This window comes from Toxotes jaculatrix, chromosome 8 (genome assembly GCF_017976425.1).
Source record: "Toxotes jaculatrix isolate fToxJac2 chromosome 8, fToxJac2.pri, whole genome shotgun sequence".
NCBI classification, from domain to species: Eukaryota; Metazoa; Chordata; class Actinopteri; family Toxotidae; genus Toxotes; species Toxotes jaculatrix.
In genome coordinates, this window is record NC_054401.1 from 19500971 (window position 1) to 19525617 (window position 24647).

Here is a 24647-nt window from a genome sequence, read left to right on the forward strand (position 1 = left end):
CGGGTGAAACAAAGTTAGTGAAAGTTTATCCGGAGTTTGTCGGCGTGTGTGTGGTGAGCGGTCAGCTACGCAGACTGGAGGGACGCGAGTGACGTCAAGTTACGTTTCTGAGTGGACAAAAGGGGGGCACGAGAGCTCTCAGAGCCGCACAGGTGAACATATTGTCCAACGGGCGCGAGGAACCATAATAAAACACAACCTAACAGGGATGCCATTCAACGGAAACTGGAGTGAGGATGGTAGCTGAGTTAGACATTAATCTGAAGTGTGATGCCCTCATGTGCATGTAGTGCAGGTGCAACTGAATCAGCAAACACACAGTGTCTCCCACAGTGTCACACACACACACAGACAAACACAACCTACAAACACACATTTTTGTATAAGTAACTTCCCCTTTTTGAAAAGTCAGTACCCCAGTTCCTTAAAGGCAGGGGAAATAAACGGGAAGTTGGACAATCTGTTGCATGGGACAAACCTCTAGGTGTTGGTTCAGAGGAAAGAGAAACACACACACACAGACTTCACTAAAGAGCAGAGGGAGGCAGCTAAGGGAGCATAAGATCTGGGGACTCACAGGGACGGAGGTGGGGAGAAGAGAGAAGGTGATCAGGAAACCAAAGGAGGAAGGCCAGGATCCCCCTACAAAATAAAGTACCACAGCAGAAAACAGCAGAAGATGGGTGGACAAGTGGCACAGAGCTGCTGGCTGCTCCTTGCTCTATCTCTGAAAGGTAAGGTTATATGTAGCAGCAGGCTTCCACCAGCAGCATTCATGACGGCATCCACCTTTAGCATTGTGCAGGTCAGGTGACCCAACACCTGTTTGTAGTTTCCTCAGGGACTGACCAAATTTAAGTGTTGAGCTTGACAGTCTCTTCTTGGAGTGATATTAACATAAACTGTGAAGCTGATGTGTGTCTATATCAGTACAGAGAAGCCTGTAGTGTCATGTTATACTGCAGTTGCCATTCAAATCTTCAAATTTCTGAGGCATCAAGGAGGCAACAGCCAGAGCTACTGTATATGCATGCTGAATTCATCTTCTTGAGCACAGTCAACATTTTAATATTTGTTTTACATTGCTCCAAAAACAGTGCAGGCATAACCTGTTGAAAGCATCAAGTTGAAACCAAGCACAGTTCTTCGAGTGACACATTCTTATTTAAAATAGATCAAGTGAACAAAACAACAATAGCAATGATGTCTAATATAAGCCGTAACATCTGAATAATACAATAAACATGATATAGCTAATTGCAACAATAACTGTAATATAGGTACACTCAGACTGCTTTCACTCTGTCTCTGAATAATGTCATTTTAATACTGAAACTAATAAAGGGAACAAATACGTCAGCATCAATGTGTTTTCAAATGATAATGACAATACAATTAACCCTTGAGAGGTTTGAGAATTGAAGTGGCTGTGATTTAGAAACTTTTTAATTACAACACAAATCCTCTGCCCTTCAGGTACTCTTGCTGGTGATTGGTCAATTCATCTCCCCCCCAGTCCCATCTGTGCTGTGACTGGTTCTTCGGTGGTTCTCCATTGTTCCTATGACTACCCCCAAAGATCTGATGAAGCCAGAGCAGAGGGACAGCTCCTCACTCAGGTAATTCAATAAAGAAGGCATTGTTAGCTGTTGCAGTATATCCTGCAGTGTGTCGATTCTGCAGGGGCTAAAATCACAGTGAATGGATATCAGCAGTTATAGTTGGTTAGAAAAAGCATAGAATCTGCTGTTTTAAGGTGCTTGGCTAGCAGGTCTCTTCACTCTTCTGTATTAGGTTGGAGGAGCTGAAGAAGGACAACAGTACAAAGTTATGTCTGAGATGTGGTGTCTCGAAAACAGCCGCTGTATCACCCCAAGGTATTGTTTAAGACATGCAGAAGCACACACAATATTGCCAGACCTGCAACTGATTTTCACAAAGAACCTGCAGCACAGAGTTTAAACAAAAATGCTAAGTATCTGCATCCGCCTGTCGGTCTGCGCCAGCTATGTGTTCCACAGTGCCGGTATTTTCCAGGATCCATCCTACCAGAACAGGGTGCAGTACCTGGGACAACCTGGGACAAAGAACTGTTCTCTGAAGATTTCTGATCTGAGACCGTCAGACAGTGGAAACTACGTGTTTTACCTCATCACCAACCATCCGACACAGAAGATGCCAGAGCAGAGAGGCATACAGCTACTGGTGGCAGGTGGGGATATTTCATTTTCTATTACAACTGATTATAATGATCACCACCATCATGATCATCATCATCTCCTCCGATGTCAGCAGCAGAAGTACCTGCACCATCACAACCATTAATCAATAATTCATCATTTGTAAAGTTACAAAGTGCTTAAGAAAATAGAAATGTAACTCAACCTTGCTCAACTTGCTGCGCCACGGCTGCCCCATCTGAGTGATCTGAGTGTGTTCAGTTGGCCCTTATTTAAGTTACAGACAATCCTTTGAACTTCCTGATTTTATAGTTGTATACTTAACAGTGCTCAGATGTTGATGTTGTTTAAAATCACTTCAAAGTTTGTATTTTGATCAGCTGGATGAAATGTGTGGATGCTTTGCATTTTTAGCACTAACAAGTATCAACCAAGAATTCACAACCTCATCTGTGTAACCACCTTTTTTACATTTAGTGCTGTTTATGGAAAATGAAACTAAATCTAACCACCGACCGCATATAAATATTGCATTAGCTGAGTTTGACATAATATAAGCTAATACATTGGTGTTCATGCCCAAATTACTTTCTCAACCAGACACATGGGGACAAACTGGAACTTGTCTCTGCTGAAAACAGGATATAGTGTTGTAAATAGTAAATCAGACACTTCGGAGGAGGAAGGAGAGCCCTAACACACAGAGCCCTAACATACAAAACCCTAACACACAGAGCCCTAACACACAGAGCCCTAACACACAGAGCACTTTCAGCTATTAGAGCCTCTTGAAAAACATTTTCACTTTGTGAGTCTGTCTTCAGGACAGCATATTTATTGTTGGGAAGTTGTGGTATTGTTCTTAAGAAAATTGCTTAAGCAGTTATTGAGAAACATCTGTATGAAGTCACGCTCTTATTATTGTCTTACTTTCTCCATTTTCAAGTTGTGTCAACTTTAAGTACTGTGGGGCTAATAAAACAACCAAAAAATGGTCAAATACAACAGAATAGAAAAGCTGGATATATGTATTGGACAGAAAGAGTTTCAACTCAGATACAGACGTACAGATCATCATGGGACACTGGACTGTTTGTGACTGACAGCATAACATTAATCTACCTGAATTTCACAGAGTAAAAGAGGCTGTGGTTTGGCCAGTCCCGTCAGTTAAACCCTCTTATAGGTCAGTGGGTCAAACACAATTCAAAAAACCATTTTTAACTGCACTGGTTAAAAATTGCTTTGTTTTTTTTTTGTTTCTGAGAAAACAGAGAGCCAAAGTGCAATTTCCTTTACATTTTATAACTATGATATATAACATCATGGATTTTGTCTACTTGAACATGTAAAGTAAATAATCTAACCTCATACCTTTTCTCCAGGCTCCTCTGTTGCAGTCACAACATCAGTGAGTCCCTCCAGTGGCATCACTGAGGGTGCGACCTTACGTCTGGCCTGCTGCAGCCCGTCAGCCTCTCCGCAGGCCCGTTTCACATGGTTCAAGAGCCCAAGCTTCACCCCGAGTTATAATGGACAGGTGTGGAGCATCAGTGAAGTTACTTCTAATGACTCTGGCAGATACCACTGTGAGATACAGACTGGAGATCACAAGCAGACCTCGGTTATGACGGACATTGATGTAGAGTGTAAGCAAATTTTAATCATGTTTTAAATTGGGAATATTTAAAGTGTCATAAAAAAAAATGTGCTATTCATATTTCCGTATGTCATCCTTGGTGCAAATCCTTAGTTTTTGAGACATAATCAAAAATGTTGAAGATCATAACTAAATTTATTAAGTACTCCACAAAGTCATCCACTCATTATTCATTCATTCACCACCATGACCTTGCCTTAAAGCCAAGTATAACTGACCTTCGACCTCCCTCCTGTCCAGACTCTCCTCGAAACATAATCGTATCAATCTCTCCTGCTGGAGATCTACAAGGGAAGCTTCCTGTGACTCTGACCTGCAACAGTGACGCTAACCCACCTGTCCACACGTACACCTGGTACCAGGGAGCAGCATGTCTCCCTACAACAGACAGAAGCTTTCATCAAGCAAGACAATCCCTGGCTACACCCACAGGAAGACACTCAACACTCAGTAGCGCCAGCATCACCGCTGAACAATATGGGCAGCACTGCTGTGTAGCACGCAACAAACATGGATCACGGATTTACTCTGTCACGCTCAGAGATTCCAGAGGTAGGTGATCTGTCTGTGATTCACAGAATGTGTGTGTCACATTTTTAAACCACATCTACTGTTTGCTCCACAATCCTGCAGTAAATACTGTCGATATCTACTCTTTCAGCCATCAAATAAAAGCAAAAATGCTCCCAAATATAATTCTTATATATAAGTATACAATATATAAGTATTGTGCTATGATAGTACAAATAAAAGAGGTTACATTTTTTCAAAAGTAGTCCAAATTGTTGTGTTTGAACATTTATTTTAAACGGTCAAACTGAAAACACATGAATAAGGTCCACATGGGTCATGAAGCCCAACATTCAGAGATAGTTAAACTGTAACTTAGTCAGCACCTGGATGTTCTTTGTCCAGGTTCTATACATTAATATACATATATAATCCACTGCCTGAGACAGTTTGACCTACAGTAACTGGCTTTGTGTTGTCCACTGAAGGAGCAATCCCATCTAACTCTACAGGAAGCAGAGGGGTGTTTATTGGAGTGACCATCGCTGTCCTAGTGGTTATTGTAGCCATAGTTGCCTTTCTATTGGGAAGGTGAGTTCTTTGCTTCTCTTACAAGCAGACAGTGTTATCACATTTCTTTATTTATATATATATACAGTAGATTGATTGGTAAGAAACTATGAGTATGTGGCACACAGCCAAACCACATTACCAAACATTGTCAGGGTCTTGGTTTGAGTTACATACACGAATAAAGTATTTATTATATTTCAAGTATTTAGTATAATTCAAGTAAATCAGGATTCTTATAGAATCAAGTGTAAATGTCAGTGTTTTTTGTTGAGTAATGTGTGTGTCCTCTCAGGAGACAGAAGTCATCCCAAAACCAGTCATATGCCCTCACTGCAACAACTGCTACAGAAGATTAAAGACTCCCCAAGACCAGGACTTGTACAGTGTCACACCAAAAGTATAAGCCAACTTTTTTTTTATGTGTTTAAGTAACTCAGGAGAGGTGGAATTAATCCTCGATAGCCTCACACCTCATGTTGCCAAGGAAACCCCTACAACACAAGAAGACACCTTAAAATTAGCATCACACCACATGCTGTTGCACATCGTTCAACCCCGTGACTGAAATCATGAACACAAAATAAAAACAAAGTTCAAGACTCACTGTTGGCAGCGAGGGCTGTTCACAGCATAAGAGACTGTGAGAACCTGAAGATCATATGATGGGCATTTCTCTCCATCCATGGAAGCCAGATGCCACACTGGAAACCTCAATGCACTGAGCTCAGTGAGGATGAACTTGGACTTATCTGATCATTTTTGTTTAAGTGCAGTTGTGCTGTGGGATAAGCTAAATTCTTCTGTAATGCTTCAAGAAAAGAAAATATTTATTATAACTGAGAACATAGACTTGAAATCTTCTGTTGCCTTTGCTGTTTTTTGTCATTTTTTTGTGTGCTGTGGTTGATTTTGATTTTGAGCTGCTGTCATTAACCAGCAGGTGCCAATTTGAATACAACCTCCACGGCTCATTACATCTGAAAACCACAGACAACATCTGGACTAATTGTCTATACAAATACTTTTACTGCATTTTAAATAGCAGAAAGTGCATCACATACTGTCACTGCTGTGTCCGGAAGCAGAAGACACTGAAGCAGCTATTATTGAAAGCATGTTACTGATTGTAATGAGCGTGAAGAAGATGATGGAAAGTGCAGTCATTTGTGTGGTTTTGAGTAAACTCTTCAGTGTGATAAGGCCCCAACAGATACTGACCAGAGCCTGTGAAGACGTGGAGGAGGACATAAACCAAGCGGACAGTGACTCTGACACCAGGACATCCTTTTACAAAATCAACTCTTCATCTCATTAGTCTATTTTAGCCACACAGCAAAGTGGCGCTCACATCTTCTATTTTTAAAAGCTGATGAAGCAAACAAGGAAGTATGTTGTTTTGTTTCACAAATATTTAAAGGGACAGTCAAAGGGCCTGTTTTTAATGAGAGCAGGTCATTAGTGTTGCAGTCCCGCTAATTTCATCATGTTAAAACTGTTGTAAGCTACAGTGTTTGTCACCTGAGCTTTGTTCTAAACACAATGTATTTAGCATTAAAAGTGACAGAGAGATAGATCTAATGAAAAAACCTTGTACTTTTTATTTTCACATAACTGTAAAAAAGTTAATTGTTTTAATTGCAAAGAAAAATAAGTTAAAAACATATATGGCAAGAAAAAGAAAGAAAAAAATATTCACAGCATGTTGACAATCAAGAAGTCTTGACAATATGTCTTACAAAAACATTTTTTACTGCAGCCAGCATTTATTCCAGTTTGACATACCAGTTTTTACGCACATAGCAGGAGTGAAATGTGATCACTGATTACTACCATAGTGATCAGAGTGAAAAAATTTACACCTGAACCCGTCTGAACCCCAGATTGAGGTTAATTATGTAAACAGATATGTTGTAAGACTGAACGTATCAAGGCAACCCTAACCCGAGCATAACCTACATGTGCATCTTAAACTGAAGGGGGCAGCATACAGTTGTTTTGATTCTGACTACAGTCTGCTGAACCTGCAGTGAGCCAGTCACTCCACTCAAAAATGATCAGCGCTGTTCAAAGTGGATTTGATCAGTTAAATATCCATTTAAATATATTACGGTTATGAATGTAATATACGGGCATAAAACACTGTCATAATAAATATAAGAAGCATATTCATCCAGGAGAGCTGTGACTGATAATGATTATTGCTGTTATCACTGTTACAAGGCAGGAGAGGTTATGTTGAGATGTAAGATGACACAAACAGAAGCAGGAAAGAGTGAATGGTGGAGCTGCATTTTTTTATGCAGTCAAACTTGCTGCTCAGCTCTAACTCCAGCAGAAATATTGGTGGAGCCGGCAGGAGACAAACCACAGACATTCCTGTGCCACAATGTCAAGTTCTGTGTCTAGTGTGATCAGACATCTTCATGCTTCTGTAGCTTCTTTAACTAGACATTTCCTTCTGTCAAACCCTGTTCTGTGCTTTGTTTTTTTGTTTTTTTTTTTACCCATTTAGATGCTTCTGATGTTTTCATAATCCTGGTCCTGGTCCTGAAACATAACAGTACAACATAAGACATTTCTGAGACAAACTGTAATGAATTTATTTAAACAGAAGAAGGTCGCCCTTACCTTTTTGTCCACAGCAGAATTGTGTCTCTTCCGCCTTTGACAATGAAATAAGAAGAAATTTGCACAGTGAACTCTTCTGCATTTCATAATATTTGTAATGAAATTAACCAACAAACGTAACTCACCAAGCCCAGATAATGATCAGTGGAAGCAACAGCGCAATAACAACTTTGACTCCAATACCAACGAGGAGGATGAAATGGTTAACTGTTAGTGGAGGCAGAAAAAACTGTGAGAAAATAAACAAAGAGGATCTCAGATTTTTGCTCCGCTAACAAACAAATAAAGATAGAAATGTTCAGCAAATAATGTTCTTTGTAAAAAAAAAAAAAAATGTAGTTGATGTTAATTTAAATTCCTTTGTCATTGTATTTTAATAAATCAGCCCATTTTAACAAGCAGTTTTGGATGTAACTGCAGGTTTATGGTCGTATATGTGAAGAATGAAATGAAACTTAAAAATCCTTCTAATCATAGTTTCATTCCCCATCAGATGACTTATCAATCACACAGACCATGAGTGCTCAGTGTATCAATAAGCTTCCCTGCGTACTCACTCTCACTCTCTGTTTGATGAACTGTCAGCAGCACCTCTGTTGAGTTGTCATCCCCCACTCTGTTCCTGGCCTGGCAGAGGTAGAGTCCAGCATGGGACGCCTCCACAGAGGAAAGAGACAGCACCTGTCCTGAGCCCACCTGGAGCACAGAGCTGGAGTTGGAAACAGTGGCCTTGTACCAGGTGTAGTTGTCTGCTGCAGGGTTAGCTGCACTGCTGCAGGTCAGGTTCACACTGCTGCCCTCTGTCAGGTGGCCAGGATGACTCACCTCAATGGACACATTTAATGGAGGATCTGTATTAAACACACACACACACACACACACACACACCAAAGGACCAAAGAAAGTCAGACTGAAATAATTTTCGCAGTCTTAGTGACTTAGTTTGACCTTTTGAGAATAACATTTCACTTTCTATCAGACAGTTGGATGAGAACATCGATACCACTCTCATGTCTACATGGTAAATACAACAAAACTGGTGGCCTGGTTCTGTCTGAGTGCAACAGAACACACACAGAGGATATAACACATTCATTAGTGAGATTTAGAGGAGCTGGTAGACAGATTACATCATGTGCACATGCCACAGCACCTTCATGTTGAAGCATATATGTAGGTAATCAGGAAACCACTGACCAGATGTGCTCATTTAGAGAAATTCACTTTAGAAAGTGAATTCACTTCATTTGTTTGTGTAGACAGGTACATGAATGCTTTGAAATGAGCATCACCTGTGCTGAAATAATACTTTTCTTTCTTTATCACATTTTTAAAGCCTCTGCAAGAAGACATGTTTCTGTCAAACTCCAAACACAACCCTGCAGCCTGTAAAACTCGGAGCTTGTCTCAGACAACAGTACTTACACTGAACATCCAGGACCACAGGGTCAGATTGCTCTGACTCCTGTCCTTCCACAGCACAGGAATAACTTCCAGAATCCTCTGCCTGAGCCTGGAACACTGGCTTGGCCACTGGATGTCCGTCTCTGAACCAGACCGTGCTGTGAAGTTGGCAGGATATTCTACATTCAAGAGTGACGGTGTCTCCTGCTCTCACCCTCTGCGGGTACACTCTGGCTGTCAGCTCTACATACACCGATCAGTTGCAGGAACAGAGACCATGGTGTTAATAAAAGCTGAAAATATCACACTTGAAGAGTCAATTTAGAATAGCTTTACCTGTGACAGACAGATACACTGATTGTTTACTACGCCATCCATACGTGTCCGTATCAAACCTGAAGAAGTAATATCCAGTGTCATTATCCTGCAGGTTGTGAACTGCAAGGCTACAGTCGTGCTGCTTGTCACCCAGATATTCAGAACGATTTTCATATGAAGGAAGGTCTGAAAGCTCAATGCGTTTCAAGATGCCAGATATTACTTCCCCTTTGAACCATGCAGTCCTTCTAACCGTTTCCCCATCTGTGTAGTTGTATGAGCACCTGAACTCCACAGACGATCCCTTTAAAGCACAAGGATTTGGGTTTTCAAATGTCACTGACCAACCAGACCTCCCAGCCACTGCAGAGAGAACACAAGACAGGCTATGAAATTTATTTTATTTTTCATTATTATTAATTATTTATGTGCAGAATTAAAAAGAAAATCATTAACAGAAATTGGATAAAGCTGCTCTGCAACATTACTTTTTGACTGATTTACACAGATAAAAATAATCAGTTCTTACCTTCCCTCAGAAACAGAGCCACCAGCATTGTGATCATCTTCTCCATGTCAAGGCAAAACACAAACGTTTGAGATTTGTGAAGATTTAGATGAACCAAAATCATGCTACACGTACTCCATGCATGAGAGAGATCAGTTGGTCTGTGCTCCACCCATATCATTTGACTGGAGAGATTTCTGTTGGTGAGCGTAAGATGAGTCATTTAAAAAAAAAAAAAAAATCACATGATTCATAGGCAGAGAAAAGGAAAAGACATACTGTTTATGTCAAAAACTGACATTTGGCACATAGCAAACAATAACAGAAGAATTAATGGCAGCAATTGTCTGTTACAAATTCATCTGTGTGTGCAAAATACGCTCGCAGTGCAAAACCACCAAAATTTAGGTGTGACACTGCTTCCTCTGTTCTCCCCTTGTTCATCTGCACAGTTTTGTTTCCTCCATTTCCACATGTATTTCTTTCAGCATATTTCAAGACAAATGCTAAAAGCACAATCCTCACTACCATCTGGCTGGCTGAAAGGATAGTTTCCAGTTAGCTTCAACATTTTTTTTGACAGTGTTAGAACAGTGAAATAGGCTGTCTCAAAAACCAGGGAAGGGGATCGTCATGAAATATTAGAATTTTTTAGTCATGATACCCAGAAGATGATCCCCTGATTTTTCCAATAGCACCACCCGCAGGTCAGGATTTTCAGATAGTCAGTGAAACAGAATGTAGTAGACTGATTGGCACATGAGTTGTGCCTAAGTACATGTACTCTTAGTCATGTTATCAAGAAAAAAGCAGAACCTATAAACCATATTTTCCTGTTTTAACATAGTACAGGCCAGTGTCTCACTACCTAACACTAAACAACACCCTATAATTAACTGGCACTTTGCAGAGTTATGCAGGCCAACCTTGTTTTGTAGAAAGAAGCAGCTTATTTGAAAGTAAAACTGTGTTACCTAACTATGAAAATGTCATTCTCTAGGACTGACAGGTGGGAAAGTAAAGAGGGAATGAGGAAGAGTGTGTGTGTGTGACAGGAGGGAAGAGAGCAAAAGTAAAACTGAGACAGCAGAAAAAGCTTCCATGATTAGCTGACGCTGCTGTCTGCAGCTATTATTGGTTCAGGCCAGGCCTGCTCGACCTGTTCCTCGTTCACAGAAATCTGGCTTGTAAATCAGGAAGATGTCCACGTTCCTTCAGGTGCCTTGTTGTTCTAAACTTCCTACCTGGTTAGACTGGGAGGATGGAGTGAGGCAGAGGGAGGTGAAGAGAGAGTCAGGGTTGTGTGGTGACATTGACAGTCTCTTCACTGTTTACTGAGAAACTGTTAGTAGACGTATGTCTGAGTAACAATTTACAGAAGGTTTGTGAGAGGCAAATTTCAACCAAAAAAGGACCTAATTTTAGACACTTTCGCAATCTTGAAACAAGGAAGCTGCTTGCGGACCTGCGGGGAAATTTCCAGTTCATTTTGCGGTTAGTGGCAATAATCTTTTGATGGTATTGTGCAGAAAATGTACAATGTACAAAAAAAGCAATTTAACAGAAATGTCACAGCCATTGTTACTAACTCGTAAGACAGAGGTCTTGAATCAGCAGAGGTTTGTAAAATTGAGGAGAATTACTTCATAAATATTAAACCCTGTAATTTTATGGCTGACATGCTGCTCAGGCCAAATATTCTCATCCAGTTGATGGTGTGAAATAAAAGCTTTGATTTAAAATATTCTCAATCAGTTTGAAAACTCATTTCATGTAAAGCAGCCACACACTGTATTCAAAATATGTATAGGGTAAATAACCATTTGGCTGTTTATCTGCCCTCAGGTACTCTTGTTCTATATTGTAAGTTACATGCCTTTATCATTGTATGAAAAGTAAGATTACACTGTTCGTACTTTTGCAGATTAAACCTGTGGAATAATAGAAACTGAGTGTAAAACAATGGAGAGGAGGGGAGGACAGATGAGGACAAAGAGGACAGTTTCTCCTGTCTGCATGCTGCTTCTGGCTCTGCTCCAAATCACCACACCTTCCTCAGGTATCTAATTACATCCATGACTTCTAAATATAAGATTGATTTATGTCATGGTTAAAGTTTCTCATACTTAATAAAGAACAACAACAATTAAGAAAGTATACAGTGAGATCCCATCATGTTGTGAAACTAATTATTGGTGCCTTGAAGCCCTCAGCCCAGACTTAGTCACTGTTCTGCAGTCTGTTCAAATGTCAGTGGAATTTTAGTCACTTGAGAATTTTTGTATCACACTTCCTCAGTCTTCTGTTACAAATCGTCCCCCATCCCACAAGCCCATGAGGAGGGCACAGGTTTCCTGTCCTCAGAATAGCTAAATGCCTATGAGGGTAGTGGGTGGACTCTCCTGAAGGTCACATACATGTGTTGGAAACAAGCACAAACCCAGAAGTCAACAATAATATGATTAATGTTGTGCACAATGTGCTGTGTAAGATCAGGCTCTGTTTCTGTTTATTTAATATTGATCATTATTGATAATAATTATTAATTTTAACAAACAGGATTTGATTTAGCAATAGATTAAATGTGCTTTTATTGACCCTTATAATCATTGTTATTTCCACTTATGGCTCTTTTCTTTTTATCCCTCTATCTCTCACACACATCGCTTACACATGGTCGCTGTTCCAGCTCAGAACATCACCACTACCATCGTCCCTGTCACCACCACCACCACCTCCACCTCAGCACCAAACCCTGCAGCTCTCAGTTACCGCACACACCCAGTGGACATCATAGTGGCAGTGGGAGAACCTGCAGTGTTTAGCTGTGGAGTACCCGAAACTTTTCCCAATCTCACATTCATCTTCTACGGGAGTCACGGCATTTACAACCTCACCTGTCCTTATGGCCACGAGGAAGACATCCCCCAGGTGAGGTGGACACTGTCTATAATTGCAATTTTTTTTTTTATATTATTCAACATTTTCCACCAATGTGAGCCTGCACTCACAAGTCAAATCTCTCTCTTGAAAATATTTTTTATGCCAAGAGGCTCCACTGAATCATATTATACAACAGCTAAACCGACAACTATTTGAAGGATATTTCTGGAATCTGGCTCGGTTTGTGGTTCAGCACAAGAGGAATAAGAAACAGGAGTGAACACAAGAAGGCACAAATGTTACTGAGCATCGCTGCAGGACCAGAGCAACTGTAACACAATAGTAATTTTTCTTCATTTTTTCACTTGTGTCAATATCAATTTGTTGTATTACTCATAGAAAACATTTCTCATCAATAGCCATTCAGTCCCCCTGCATTTTCTAACTGAGCAGCCAAACAGTTTCGTCCACACACAGGGTTTCACAAAAACAGTGCATGCATGTACTGGACATAATGCGAAAAACAGAGGACATCAAAAATCTGGACCATGAGTTCAGTATGTTTGCTGTCCTCTGTGGTAGATGTGTCATTTTGAATGGAATTCTGGGACTTGTAGTATTAAAACACACTTCCACAACAAGTGCAGACAGAGTTTCATTACTGTTTAGTTCAGTGGTGGTTATTCCACCTGCAGCACTCCACCCTCACTGCTCACCCTGTGCAAACTCGCTGGGGACTGGAGCGAGCTGAACCATCTCAGCTCACTTCATGTTGATATTCTGTTCAATATCTTATTCTTTCTTTTGTGTCTTCTCTCCTTAAACCTACTCCACCTCCCCTCTCTCAGGCTCTCTATGGAAGCTGTTATGTGAAGAACGGAGAGTCACTGGCTGTGTGGACCCTCAGGGGAACCTCTTTCTCTGACAACGGCACACGAGTCATGTGTCAGCAGTTAAACAATCGTGATACACCTGCTGCTGTCCTATATGTTTATGGTGAAGACTTTTCGATCTCTTTCATATTAAATAGTAGTGCCAGATCTATTTTCAAGCTAAAGTGCAGCCTGCTCCCTCCTGCCACCATCACAACTGCCAATGTCACATGTCCAGGAAATGCCAAACAAACTTCCTGGTGCATATTTCACATGCCAAAAAAATCACAGCTTACAGAGCCAACATGTCTACCGTAGACGTGGTAAGACGAACTGGAGACAACAGCGCTGAAGAGCCAGCTTAAAACAAGAAGTGAAGGTGGAAAGGCTGATGGCTGATTCAGAGCAGCTGTGTCAGAACGAGACGTCCCCCATGCTCCATCCTGGCGAGAGAGAGCCACACACACACACACACCACCACAGACCAACAAGACAAATGGGGACAAACAAGACCCACAAGGAAGGGAACATAAAAAAAAACAAAAGAGAGGAGGAGGGAAACCAAAACTAGTCCTTAACAGTTTCTATAAGTAGTATAAGGATAGAAAAGTGTGTCTTTAAACATCCATTATTATCTTCTGTCTCCCTGTATTTCTTGCTATGTTTCTTTCCTAACACCTTTGCCTTTGTCCGTCCCTCATTCTGTTTTCTTCTCTCCTAGATAATGGCTCTAGCTACGCCACTCTCATCGGCTGTACCATTGGGGGCTTCTTTGGGATCCTGTTGGTGTTTGGATTATCTTACATTACGCTGCAGAGATCTGAGAGGTTCCAGAAGTGCTTCAGTAAGTGGTGCTTCAGTTCACAGGCATGAAAAATGTGACACAGTAATAAATACATTAGACAGAGATTGAAAGTGATAAGTAATATGTGGTGTCTTTGTGTTTTTTGTTTTCAGGGGGAAAAGATGAAGATGATCTGACCACAATCGTATCAAAAGACTAAAAGGAGACAGAAAGCTGAGGAAGACTTTTTTGAGCAAGAAATGATGAAGGTGTAAACATACCCAGAGTTGGGCTCCCTTCACCTCCTAACCATCAGAGGATACAGCAGGAATGAACTGTTTCTATTTTGAAATCCTTTAACCAGTCTGAGTGAAGCATGAACTCCGGTCTGGGGATGATGATGTTGGAAATGTTTGAGGCCAGATTCAATCTCACCCCTGATACTTTCACTTCCTTGTTCTGTCCTAAATAATTGAGCCTTGCACACACTATCCACAGCCTATCAGTCTTAATTAACCCTTTAACCTTTAACCCTTCCCCACCTGTGCAAGGTCAAAGTTCAATGAGAACAGTCTGCCCATATTATTGGCCTAAGTGAATTGTTCAACTAAATATTCAGTAGTTTTTGCCCACATGTAATCGAAACAGTATGAGTGTTACTGCAGGTTGCATAGCAGCAATAAGTGGAAGCGGTGAAACTGTGAAAGTGCTAGATAAGCAAGTGGTCATAGAAAGATTAGCTGCAGGCAGTCTGGGGTTAAATAAGGAATAGGAGAACAGCTTCTCTTTATGTCAGTACTCTATACCAAAAAACTGAGGGAGGTAAGGAACTTGCAGATGGGTCTCATTCTGCTTCGAATACCAGGTTAGTCTGCTACACTTCCACCGTTTGTCCACTTGAGGGCAGCACTCACTGCAGAGACAACAATCCAGTCAATTCCTTCAACCCCACAGAGAAAAATATTCACTCTAAAAATTATTGTCAATTACAAACACTAAAACAACCATTTCTGCACTATTTTGTCAAACGAATCAAACTGTACATGTATATGTTTTATTTCTGTTCCTTTATTTGAGATTGTGACATCCTGTTTTTTTGTTTCCTGTTGCAAGCTGCAGCTTGTTCAGCTGATTCACAAGCACCTGTGCTGGCTTCTGGGCTGAGTCTGTGTAGGCAGGTGTTTTGTTCAGTGCTCTCTCTCCACCCTGCTGCAGCGGCACCTTTGAGGTGCTTGATAAATGCTTTTCATTCATTAATGCATCTGTTTCTAGAAACGTTCATGTAGTAAACTTCTACACTAGTACTGTGTCCATTATTATGTTGGTTATTATGTGGTGTTTGAGCCCACGGAAATAGTCAGTTTAGTGTTTTTATGTATTTGAAATCTGAAGTAAATTGTCTTAATGCATAAAAGCATAAAGACAAAGTACAGTGGTTCTTTTTTCCACAGATACTGAAGGTAAACTTTGTTCTTCTGCCGTTTGCTGATGTTTGTGCACTCTGTTCTGCCTTTTATTTTTATATATATATATATTTTTATGATTACATTAATGTAATATGCCCTCGTTTATAGTTTGTTCTCATTTTAATGTTGCTCTTAGTACGTGACCCAGGACCAAATTAAAATTACACAATATCAGAACAAAAACTGAGTGTACTTAAAATCTTTGACAGTTTAAGACTGTGTCACTCACTCTTACTGATTCAAAGCAGAGAACTGCTTTTCTCAGCCAGAACTTCCCTTTTGGCTCACTCTGTCGATGTCTGAATGTTTACAGGAGAGGGAAAGGTACAATGGACACCATCGACAGTACTTCGTTCCAGGCTTTTGCGTGTTTTTTGTTGAATTCAGATCCTTGAAAACTCAACATTGTGCACCAGAAAGTTCTGTAATCCCTATATAACCTTACCTACGGTACTTAGCAGCACTGACTTGACCAATGGTGTATCTACATGTAGTCTAATTCATGCAACTTCTTCTACATATACGCTTTTGATATGCAATGCTACATGTGTAAAGATTAAGAGTGATGATGTTATAAATAATCACACTGCAACAGCTGCTCTTCCTATTGAGCCATGTCCAGCAACATCTGCTCAGCTGGGTCTGAGAGTTTGTTAACTGGCAGTGGGCACTTTAAACTTCCGTAGTATCTAAATCCTCTATCTTATTATCAACATGCTGCACAGGGTTACAAAATAAATGGTTTGGTTACTTTCCATGCTCACCTAATAGGTAGAGTAGCTGTAGTTATGGTAACATGCAACAGTATGTGAAAGGAAGGGAGCAGCAAAAGATGGACACACTGAGCAGTGATGTACTTGTGACCACATGAACACAACTTTGGTATAGGAAGTCCTCTGCTTCTCCCTGGTGGTGAACTCCTTTCATGTGTGGGTCAATACTTTGTCATTGCCTTACCTTGTTCTTCTGTCTTTATGTTGTTTGACTTATGGCTCAAAGCAACAAAAACAAACAGAGTTATTATTAATTGCAGGCACCTTAGTGTAAAATTAAAAATATAAATTGGATAAAAATGACATGTTTCCCATTTAGTCATTTCTTTGGAGTGATTTTACACATAAGCTTGTACAATATCTAAATAAAAACCCTGCTAATTTGTCAGTGTTACACTAAACCTTCACTTAAACCTACTACTTTAATGCTCTCCCCTCCTGTGTTGAGTTTTTACTACTCAAACTCAAATACTCTCCAAAGTTGTTCGTTGGTTATTGTAAAGATACACACAACTTTACATTAGAATTCAGTTAACTGGGAACTAAACAACGAACTGACTACTGATCTTTGACTGACTTCAACTGTGGTCCTCATTCCCCTGACTGTGTTGTGACACCTGAAAGAGCAGCATGGACTGTCAGCAAGGCACACACACACACACACACACACACACACACACACACACACACACACACACACACACACACACACAGGACAATCAGCAGGACAGAATTCTCCCTCGTCTTTTAGTTGATACAACAGAAGTAGTATGGAGCAACGTGTTGACTCAGCTGCTCAGCTACACCTCAGTTCTCTCCATGATAAGTTTCTGTCATATTCTGATTTCTGGTTTCTTCATATGCTCAGCAACAGAATGTAGAGTCTTGAAGTGGTCGGCGTGACTGGCTAAATTTATGAATGTTTACATGACAAAAGATCGAGTAAAATAAAACATCTTAGCTAAAGTATCTGTCTATCCTAACACATCGCTGTGGTCATGTGAGGACTCATCACTAACTGGCAAGGCTCTGCATGCTTGTGTTTCCAAATGTGACTTTGCAAGCAAAAAAAAAAAAAAGACATATTACTATCTTTAACCTAGAAGTTTAATTCAGGATTTTTCCAGATCTTGCTGAAGCTCTCTGATTTGCTGGATTTGACTCTCTGCTATGTAAGCTAACCTGTTCTTAGACCTTCAGTTCTGCTGTTTACGGACAAACACCCTGAATACCACCATAACAGAGTGTGAGTGAATGTGTCTACGTGTGACTGTGTGTGTGTGTGTGTGTGTGTGTGTGTGTGTGTGTGTGTGTGTGTGTGTGTGTGTGTGTGTGTGTGTGTGTTGTGTGTGTGTCTCCACTGATAACCTACATTGTTCAGTGTGTGTTCTCAAGATGACCTTTAACTGTCGTGAATCAGTTTAATTTGCTACATCCATCAATACCTGAGGAAACTTCGGTTAAACTATTACAATTATGGTTAAAAAATAACAGGTTGATTGTAATAAGTCAGTGTTAGTGGTAGAGCAGGTGATCAGTTTTTACAACTTTTGGAATAATTTTAACTGCCCTACAGCTAACCTCTATCCTCCAACATCCGTGATGGACCAATGAGGCAAAAAAGATAAATAAATAAATGGATGAACGTCAGAGGGATTTTGTTCCTCGCAGTGCTGATTACATCCTCTGAAAAAAAGAGTATGTATGGAGTTTCTTGTGCTCATGTGAGATCTGATCTACGTCTCCTGCGCTGCACATTAAAAAAAAGACAAATGCGGAAAAGCATGATGACCACACACGCAACAAAGTTCAAACTGTTTTCTACTTAGGTTTTTGTTTTATGTCAACCAGTGATAGACTTACAGCCAATAGGAAATAGAGGTGTCAGTTTGTCATCTGAGAACTGTGACCATGGTTTAAGCTAATGAAGTATTTCCTGCGAAGTGAAGGAAATGCAAAATGTTATATTAACCTGTCCCTAATACTGTAATGTGAAAATGATCAGTAGTAGCTGATGTGTCGCTGAGGAAAGTAATATTGTAATTTTGCACATATACTGAGAGAAACACCACTGAGGATCCACTCTGTGTAGTGTCTAAATCGGTCTGTGACGTCCCATTGTCACGGAGCAAAGTGACCTTTATTTAACCTCACAAACAATGTTACGGGCAACTGGAGGGTCATGCACACATGACACCAGCAAACACACAGATACAGTGTGGTTAAAAAGTCCTGTACTCTGTCCATGTTGTGGGTTGCAGATGTATGATTTTTCAAAGTGGATTTAAACCAAGGTGAAGAAATTCATGCATTCAGGTTTTAATAGAATCGTAAAAACCTTTAAGTATTGTTTAGATATCATGTGTAGATGAATAAAATCAAATTCCTCTATAAAAAAAAACTTTTAAATGAAGTTATTAGTGTGAAATAATGTGAAAAATTCACAAGGACTGAAGAAGCCACTGTAAAGCTTTAAATACTCTAACATTATTCTGTATCTCTCTGCTTTGTCGTCACCGGTCACCACTCAGCTGTCAAATTATTATATTATCACTTAGACTCACACACACATCGAACTATGTCTCTTTGTGTCTGTGTCATTCTGTTTCTCCTCTGTCCTCACAGTGATATCCCTGGTTAAGAGGCTGATACATGCCTTGACTTTGTCAGTATGTGACAAGAAAAGTTATAAATAGTCACAGTGACAAATGCACTCACATGTTTCTGCGCATATGTATTGCATCTACAAAGATACAGGCAACACTGACAAACCTACGCAGATACCCACCGACATATATTGTGAGATAAACAGAACTGTGCTGTTAAACACCTGCTCAGCTGTGTCGGCCTCAAATGCATCAAAATGACGTAAGCGTAGGCAGACAGCACTTCACAATTTAAAAAGTCCCTTTCAAGCAAGGTCAGGAAGTGAATGAATCCTGATAAGTAAAGATAAATCAAATCTGTCCCTATTTCCCAGGTGTGGTCAAAGGAAAATGCCTGTCAACCATCAGACCAACACAGTGCAAACTCCTCCACAGGGAGAGGGGCACTGGGGGATACCTGGGATACCTGACAGAGGAGCAGAGAGCAGAAAAACAAAGTCAGTGGCGGCCATGTCAGAGAAAGCAAAACAACAAAGGAAGGAGAAGAGAAACACACTACACAAACACACCTTCTTTGTCTCATTGAACACTTAAGAATGCCTCTGAGAAGAAGAACGGAGAATTTTTTTGCTGTCTGTAAAGTTTTGGCCACTAAACCCTCAAAATATCAGACAGATATCAGTCATTCCATTTTATTTTCTCCTAGTTTTTCCCTGTGTCATAGTTTCATTGACTGATTTCCCCTGTGGCCTAGCAGACAGAGCCACAAAGACAATACATGACTCTGATTTTGCTACTTTGACATGTTGTTTAAACACTGTGTAAAGACTTAATGAATTGTCACTGGTGTGTCAGACCAGTCTTACTGAAGATTTAACACTAAAAATATTTATTTGCATCTGTGTCTTTGTGTAAAATCAAATGTCAGAGGATGAGTGAATGGTCAGAGGCAAATTACAAATGTCTTTCCCTCTACAATGCGTGTGCGCCCACACTCTGATGTTTATGGAATAACATTGCCACTCCTTTCCTGTATATACATCGGTGCATCTCCCCTGTAACTGTCTCACACTGGACACGTGTTCACCCAAAAGTTTATATCCCAAACAAAGAGGAGGAGCAGTCACTACTTATTCAGATGAAATAGAAAAGACATACTTTTGACCAGGCAGTGCCGTGGAACATTCACACACACTCCTCTGCGTCTGAATCCATCAGCTCAGGTAAGTACTGGTATGGTGGAGCAAGGCAGGATTGGAATCAGGGTTTGGGGTCAAGGTCACCTTTTGTGTAAAAATCTGAGGCCTAATGATTATTAGTGCTTTAGTGAGAGGACATAGTGTTATGGACCATAGAGGGCAGTGTGGCAGGTTGAGGTCATTTGAAGAATTTACTTTGAAAACTATTCTTTTAAGTCTCTGTAGAATTTGAAGAAATATTAAAGCAAATTAACCAGCAAGAATGCTTGTGATTATGAATTAAGGTTGAGATGTCACAGATATCATTTATGAAACTCTGTACATGTGAAACCACACCCATGATGGTGCATGGGCTGATTAATGTTTAGTCTTCCATTTTGCTCTCTTTGCGTCTTGTCAGTTTATTTTGAAAACATTTAAGACGTCCAGCATTTCAGTGATTTAGTTAACAAGAATTCAGGGAATGTTGAAAGTGCACTGAGATGTTAAGGACACCGACATGTACCAGTTTTGACCCTGGCCAGTAACCTCCAAGATACTGGCCAAAGTTACATTGTCTTGTAAATTACTTCACCAAAGCAGAAAATCTCTTCTGTTCTGTTTGTTGCTCTTTTGTCACCTGATAAGTGGGAGGCACTTTAAGACATGAGATTTGAAAGACAAAGGCCTGACCTTGACTAATGTCACGCTAACTGATACTTGGGCGCAATCCTCTGACAAAGGTCATGATGGAAGTAACAAAAATGGCATGATAACAGGTCTCTCTAAGATGTTAAAAAAAAAAAAAAACACAATGCATCAAGCCAGTATTGAATCCTCACGTCAGACATGGCATAAACAGGTTTGAAAAAAGGTTTGAAACTATTGCTGACTTTGTGGATGGAAAACCAGTTTGAGTCAGAAAGAAGCAGAAAATAAGAAAGGAAAAACACTTCATTCCTAAATGCAGTGGGTCTAACCAACATGGAGGTTCAAGGGTGTCCAAGGTCAGTTAGAGGTGATGGTGACTTACATAATGATGTTTATGCTGGTCCAGTTTTCCCATTCAATTAGAAAAAAAATCTTAATGGTTGATACATGCTGTATTTTTAGTTTGGTTAGTTACTTGCAGAAGAAGAAGGAAGAGCACTGCAAGTCAAATGTCTTTTATGTATTCAGCTTGCTAATAAAACTGCCCTGTCACTAAACTGGACAGTCACTGAAAAACATAGACATACATCAAACTGATAAGGTCAGCTCAGAAACTTAAATTCCTCACAGATACTGTAAAGCACGTGACAGTGTTCAGCTCGATGCAATGAGGGGCTTTTTTTTTTGCGGTGTGAGGGGAGGCTGATGGAACGTTGTTTGGAGACCTGCTGGGTTTCACCCCGAGACAAAAAATGATCCGGTGTTTACTCTCCAAACACCCAGAACGCATCCCTGCCGACGAGACACTGACCTCTCACACCACAAGGACATCCTTCCTGGGGAGAGGGAGAAGTGTGTACATTGTTCCTTGTGTGCATGTGTGTGAGAAACGAGGGAAAGTGATGGGAAAAAGTACCCGCTTCGCTCTTCCATTGTCTCTTTTATTCTCTCTCACAATCATGTTCTCTCTCCGTCTTTCTTTACTTGTTTCTCTCTCTTTCTGACTCGTAGTTGTGTTGAAGATGGGACATCTCGCTCTTGTGGCTGTCATGGCAGGTAAAGAAAATATGTGCATACATCATTTCATGTCACCAGTGTCCTGTATAAAATGAGTCCAATGGAACTGAGAAAAAAAATAGACCTTTGAGCGTCAGCTTCAAACAAGAATAATATTTTATGTGGTCTCAAGGTCCCGAATCATTCTCTTTTCTCTGGGAGATCCTGCTGCTCTCACTTACAGCATCTATTACTGAAAACCAAGCAGTTTGAAATTATGCTGTAGCTCTAAAAACATGAGTCTGTGGATTTCTTATAAATGAGACTGTGTCACATACGGGTTGAATAGCTGAGTGTACCTACAGCAGACTACAGTAACTAACTGTAATGCATGAATCATAAAGGGCACCAAAGCAGATCACACATGTGGACAGAGCTCTCTCACTGTACTGAGCTCTCTCACTCTGTTTGTTTGTTTGTTTCTTTATTTATTTTAAGAGCAGCTTCTCTATTTCCTTCAAAGTGCTGACTGTGAGGTGACCCATTGTCTGGCAAGGCACTGACTAACCCCTAACCCTAACCCTGTACACAGAGATGACTCCCACTCAACAAAATTAACATATTATTTGTTTGACTTTCTTGCAGTGCTTTCCACCCTTTTCATGGAAACTGAAGCAAGTAAGGCCAACGCTCTACTTTCCCCTTCTCTTGCCCTGAGACTGGTTTGTTGTGGAACTGGTTTGTGAAGAAACCAGACCATATTACTTGCTTCTGTCTCCACAATAAACCTGACAAACCCACTTTTACCTAAACAAAGGTTTAACTGCTCTAGTTTTGGGGCAGCAAACCTGTGAATATCTTTTTACCATGGCATTATTTGCAAAAGGCAGCCACCTTTGATATTAATGAATCAAGGAGGCAGATTTACTGTTACCATCCCCTAATGGATGCTAAAAAAAAATGAAATGTAACCCAGTAACTTGGAGCAATGTGTTGTTAGGGCCACTTGTTTTTCATTAAATAATAAATAATAACCATGAATTTTCGTTTCCCTTTTCTTATTTATTCCTCTCTTATTGTGTTTTGTCCACAGATCCATTTGTTTACAGTAAGTACAGACGCCCTCTTCTATTTCTCCTAATAAAATTTACTGTCACTCATTTGTATGGATTATAAAAAGATAAGTATCAGATAATCACTTGCATGTGCCTTATTTTAAGATATGTTTGTTTGGAATTTAAAGTGCACCAGGACCCTCTTTGTCTCTAACATTAATTGTCTAACAGACTATGAAAGGCTACGAATTGGAGGCTTGGTCTGTGCCTGCTTGTTGGTGGCTGGAGGAGTCTGCGTTTTATTTTGTAAGTGCTGAAAATCCCACAGGTTCATAAGCCACGATGGTTAACACGTAAATGAGTTGAGACTAAAACAAAAGACATTTGTTACTCATACTGCGACGGTGAATAAAATCTTTTTGAAACTAAACTGAAAATGATGGAGCCATGCCAGAATAAGTATGATCAGTGTGTGTAACCTCACAAACACTTCCTGCTTTGCCTTCACAGATAACAAGTGCTCCAGAAAGGCCAAGTAATTGCTTTTTTCCTCTTAAAATTCAATGATAATTGTGTCAGTGCATGTTTGTGAATTTCTGAATTTTAGCATGTGGTTCAGTCCTCTCATTGTCTCTGTCTTTCCTCCATGTGAACTGCTGCCCCGCCCTTTGGCCTTACCTTGTAGACATGCGGAAGATGACAGTGAAATCTGATACCGTGCCTGACAAACCGGTTTCATCCAGGGAGAAGAGTTGACTGACAATGGGTGGAGGGATCGGGTGTGTGGTGATGGAGGGGGTGTGGGGGGGGGTCAGGGGAAACACGCCAGCTCAGATGGTTAAACTTGTACAGACCTGTTAAGAGAAATACCATTTATTTAAAAAGAAAAAAAACTGAGCTGGTCCTGAAATTGAGAAAGATGTGAAAGCAGGCTCATGGATTGACATGTCATAAGAGAAAAGAAAAATGAATGAACCCCCCTCCCCCCCTTCCAAAGATTTGTTGTTTTCAAAATGTTTCCATTTTGGACACTTCTTCTTCTTTCTGTACTTTATATTCACAGTGATATTTGTTACTATAAACGCACATGGACCTGCACAACATATTTAGTCTGTCTCACGTGTGCTGCTTATTTTTGTCACTTCCATAATGTTGTATAAGCTTCTGAAATGGGGCATTATAAGGAACATTATGTGATGTTTAGATATCATTGCATGTTTTGCCGTATGATAAACTGTAGAGTTATATTACCTGTGGTCAACCATTTCAGCAGCAACTGCTGGAGCAATCTGTAGGAACTTTTTGGTGTGCACATCCAGAATTTAAATAAATGTCACTATATGCTAAACCAAAACTGTAGTATTTCACTATTGCTTTTACACTTTTAACTGCAAATTAAATGGTTTTATTCTATGGCCCCTAATGACCTTTGTTTCAGTGATTGAAAAGGCAGTTATTGATCTCCAATAACTTTTCCATCGAGTCCCTATCACTATTATGTTTACATGTACTGTATATTATAGTATTATACAACAAAATGATAAATAATATCTATTTTCATTGCAGCCACGGTGTTGTTGTGTTATGCCTCTTAACTGCACA

At 40.2% G+C, this 24647-nt stretch overlaps 3 protein-coding genes across 4 annotated transcripts; 2 read left to right on the forward strand and 1 right to left on the reverse strand.

Annotated features, from left to right (window-relative positions):
• The first annotated feature begins 3 nt into the window (after positions 1 to 3).
• On the forward strand, positions 4 to 6566 carry LOC121185622 (B-cell receptor CD22). Its single transcript, XM_041043887.1, has 8 exons — positions 4 to 734; positions 1477 to 1619; positions 1795 to 1877; positions 2007 to 2212; positions 3566 to 3829; positions 4081 to 4392; positions 4839 to 4941; positions 5216 to 6566. The coding sequence occupies exons 1-8, from the start codon at positions 680 to 682 to the stop codon at positions 5277 to 5279; spliced, it is 1230 nt and encodes a 409-aa protein (XP_040899821.1). The 5' UTR covers positions 4 to 679; the 3' UTR covers positions 5280 to 6566.
• Positions 6499 to 9954, reverse strand: cd22 (cd22 molecule). 2 transcript variants are annotated; one of them, XM_041043888.1, is made up of 7 exons: positions 9803 to 9954; positions 9292 to 9636; positions 8977 to 9198; positions 8109 to 8402; positions 7677 to 7758; positions 7552 to 7585; positions 6499 to 7470 (listed from the first exon to the last, which is right to left on the reverse strand). In XM_041043888.1, exons 1-7 carry the CDS (start codon positions 9903 to 9905, stop codon positions 7432 to 7434), a joined length of 1119 nt encoding a protein of 372 aa, XP_040899822.1. In that variant the 5' UTR covers positions 9906 to 9954; the 3' UTR covers positions 6499 to 7431. The 2 variants fall into 2 exon arrangements, 1 of the variants encoding a protein (XP_040899822.1); XR_005894379.1 differs by having other exon boundaries at positions 7439 to 7470; positions 7677 to 7780.
• A 1076-nt stretch (positions 9955 to 11030) lies between these two features.
• On the forward strand, positions 11031 to 15624 carry LOC121186639. The gene is made up of 6 exons (XM_041045423.1): positions 11031 to 11275; positions 11706 to 11840; positions 12471 to 12712; positions 13513 to 13660; positions 14258 to 14380; positions 14494 to 15624. The coding sequence occupies exons 2-6, from the start codon at positions 11744 to 11746 to the stop codon at positions 14538 to 14540; spliced, it is 657 nt and encodes a 218-aa protein (XP_040901357.1). The 5' UTR covers positions 11031 to 11275; positions 11706 to 11743; the 3' UTR covers positions 14541 to 15624.
• Positions 15625 to 24647: the final 9023 nt, after the last annotated feature.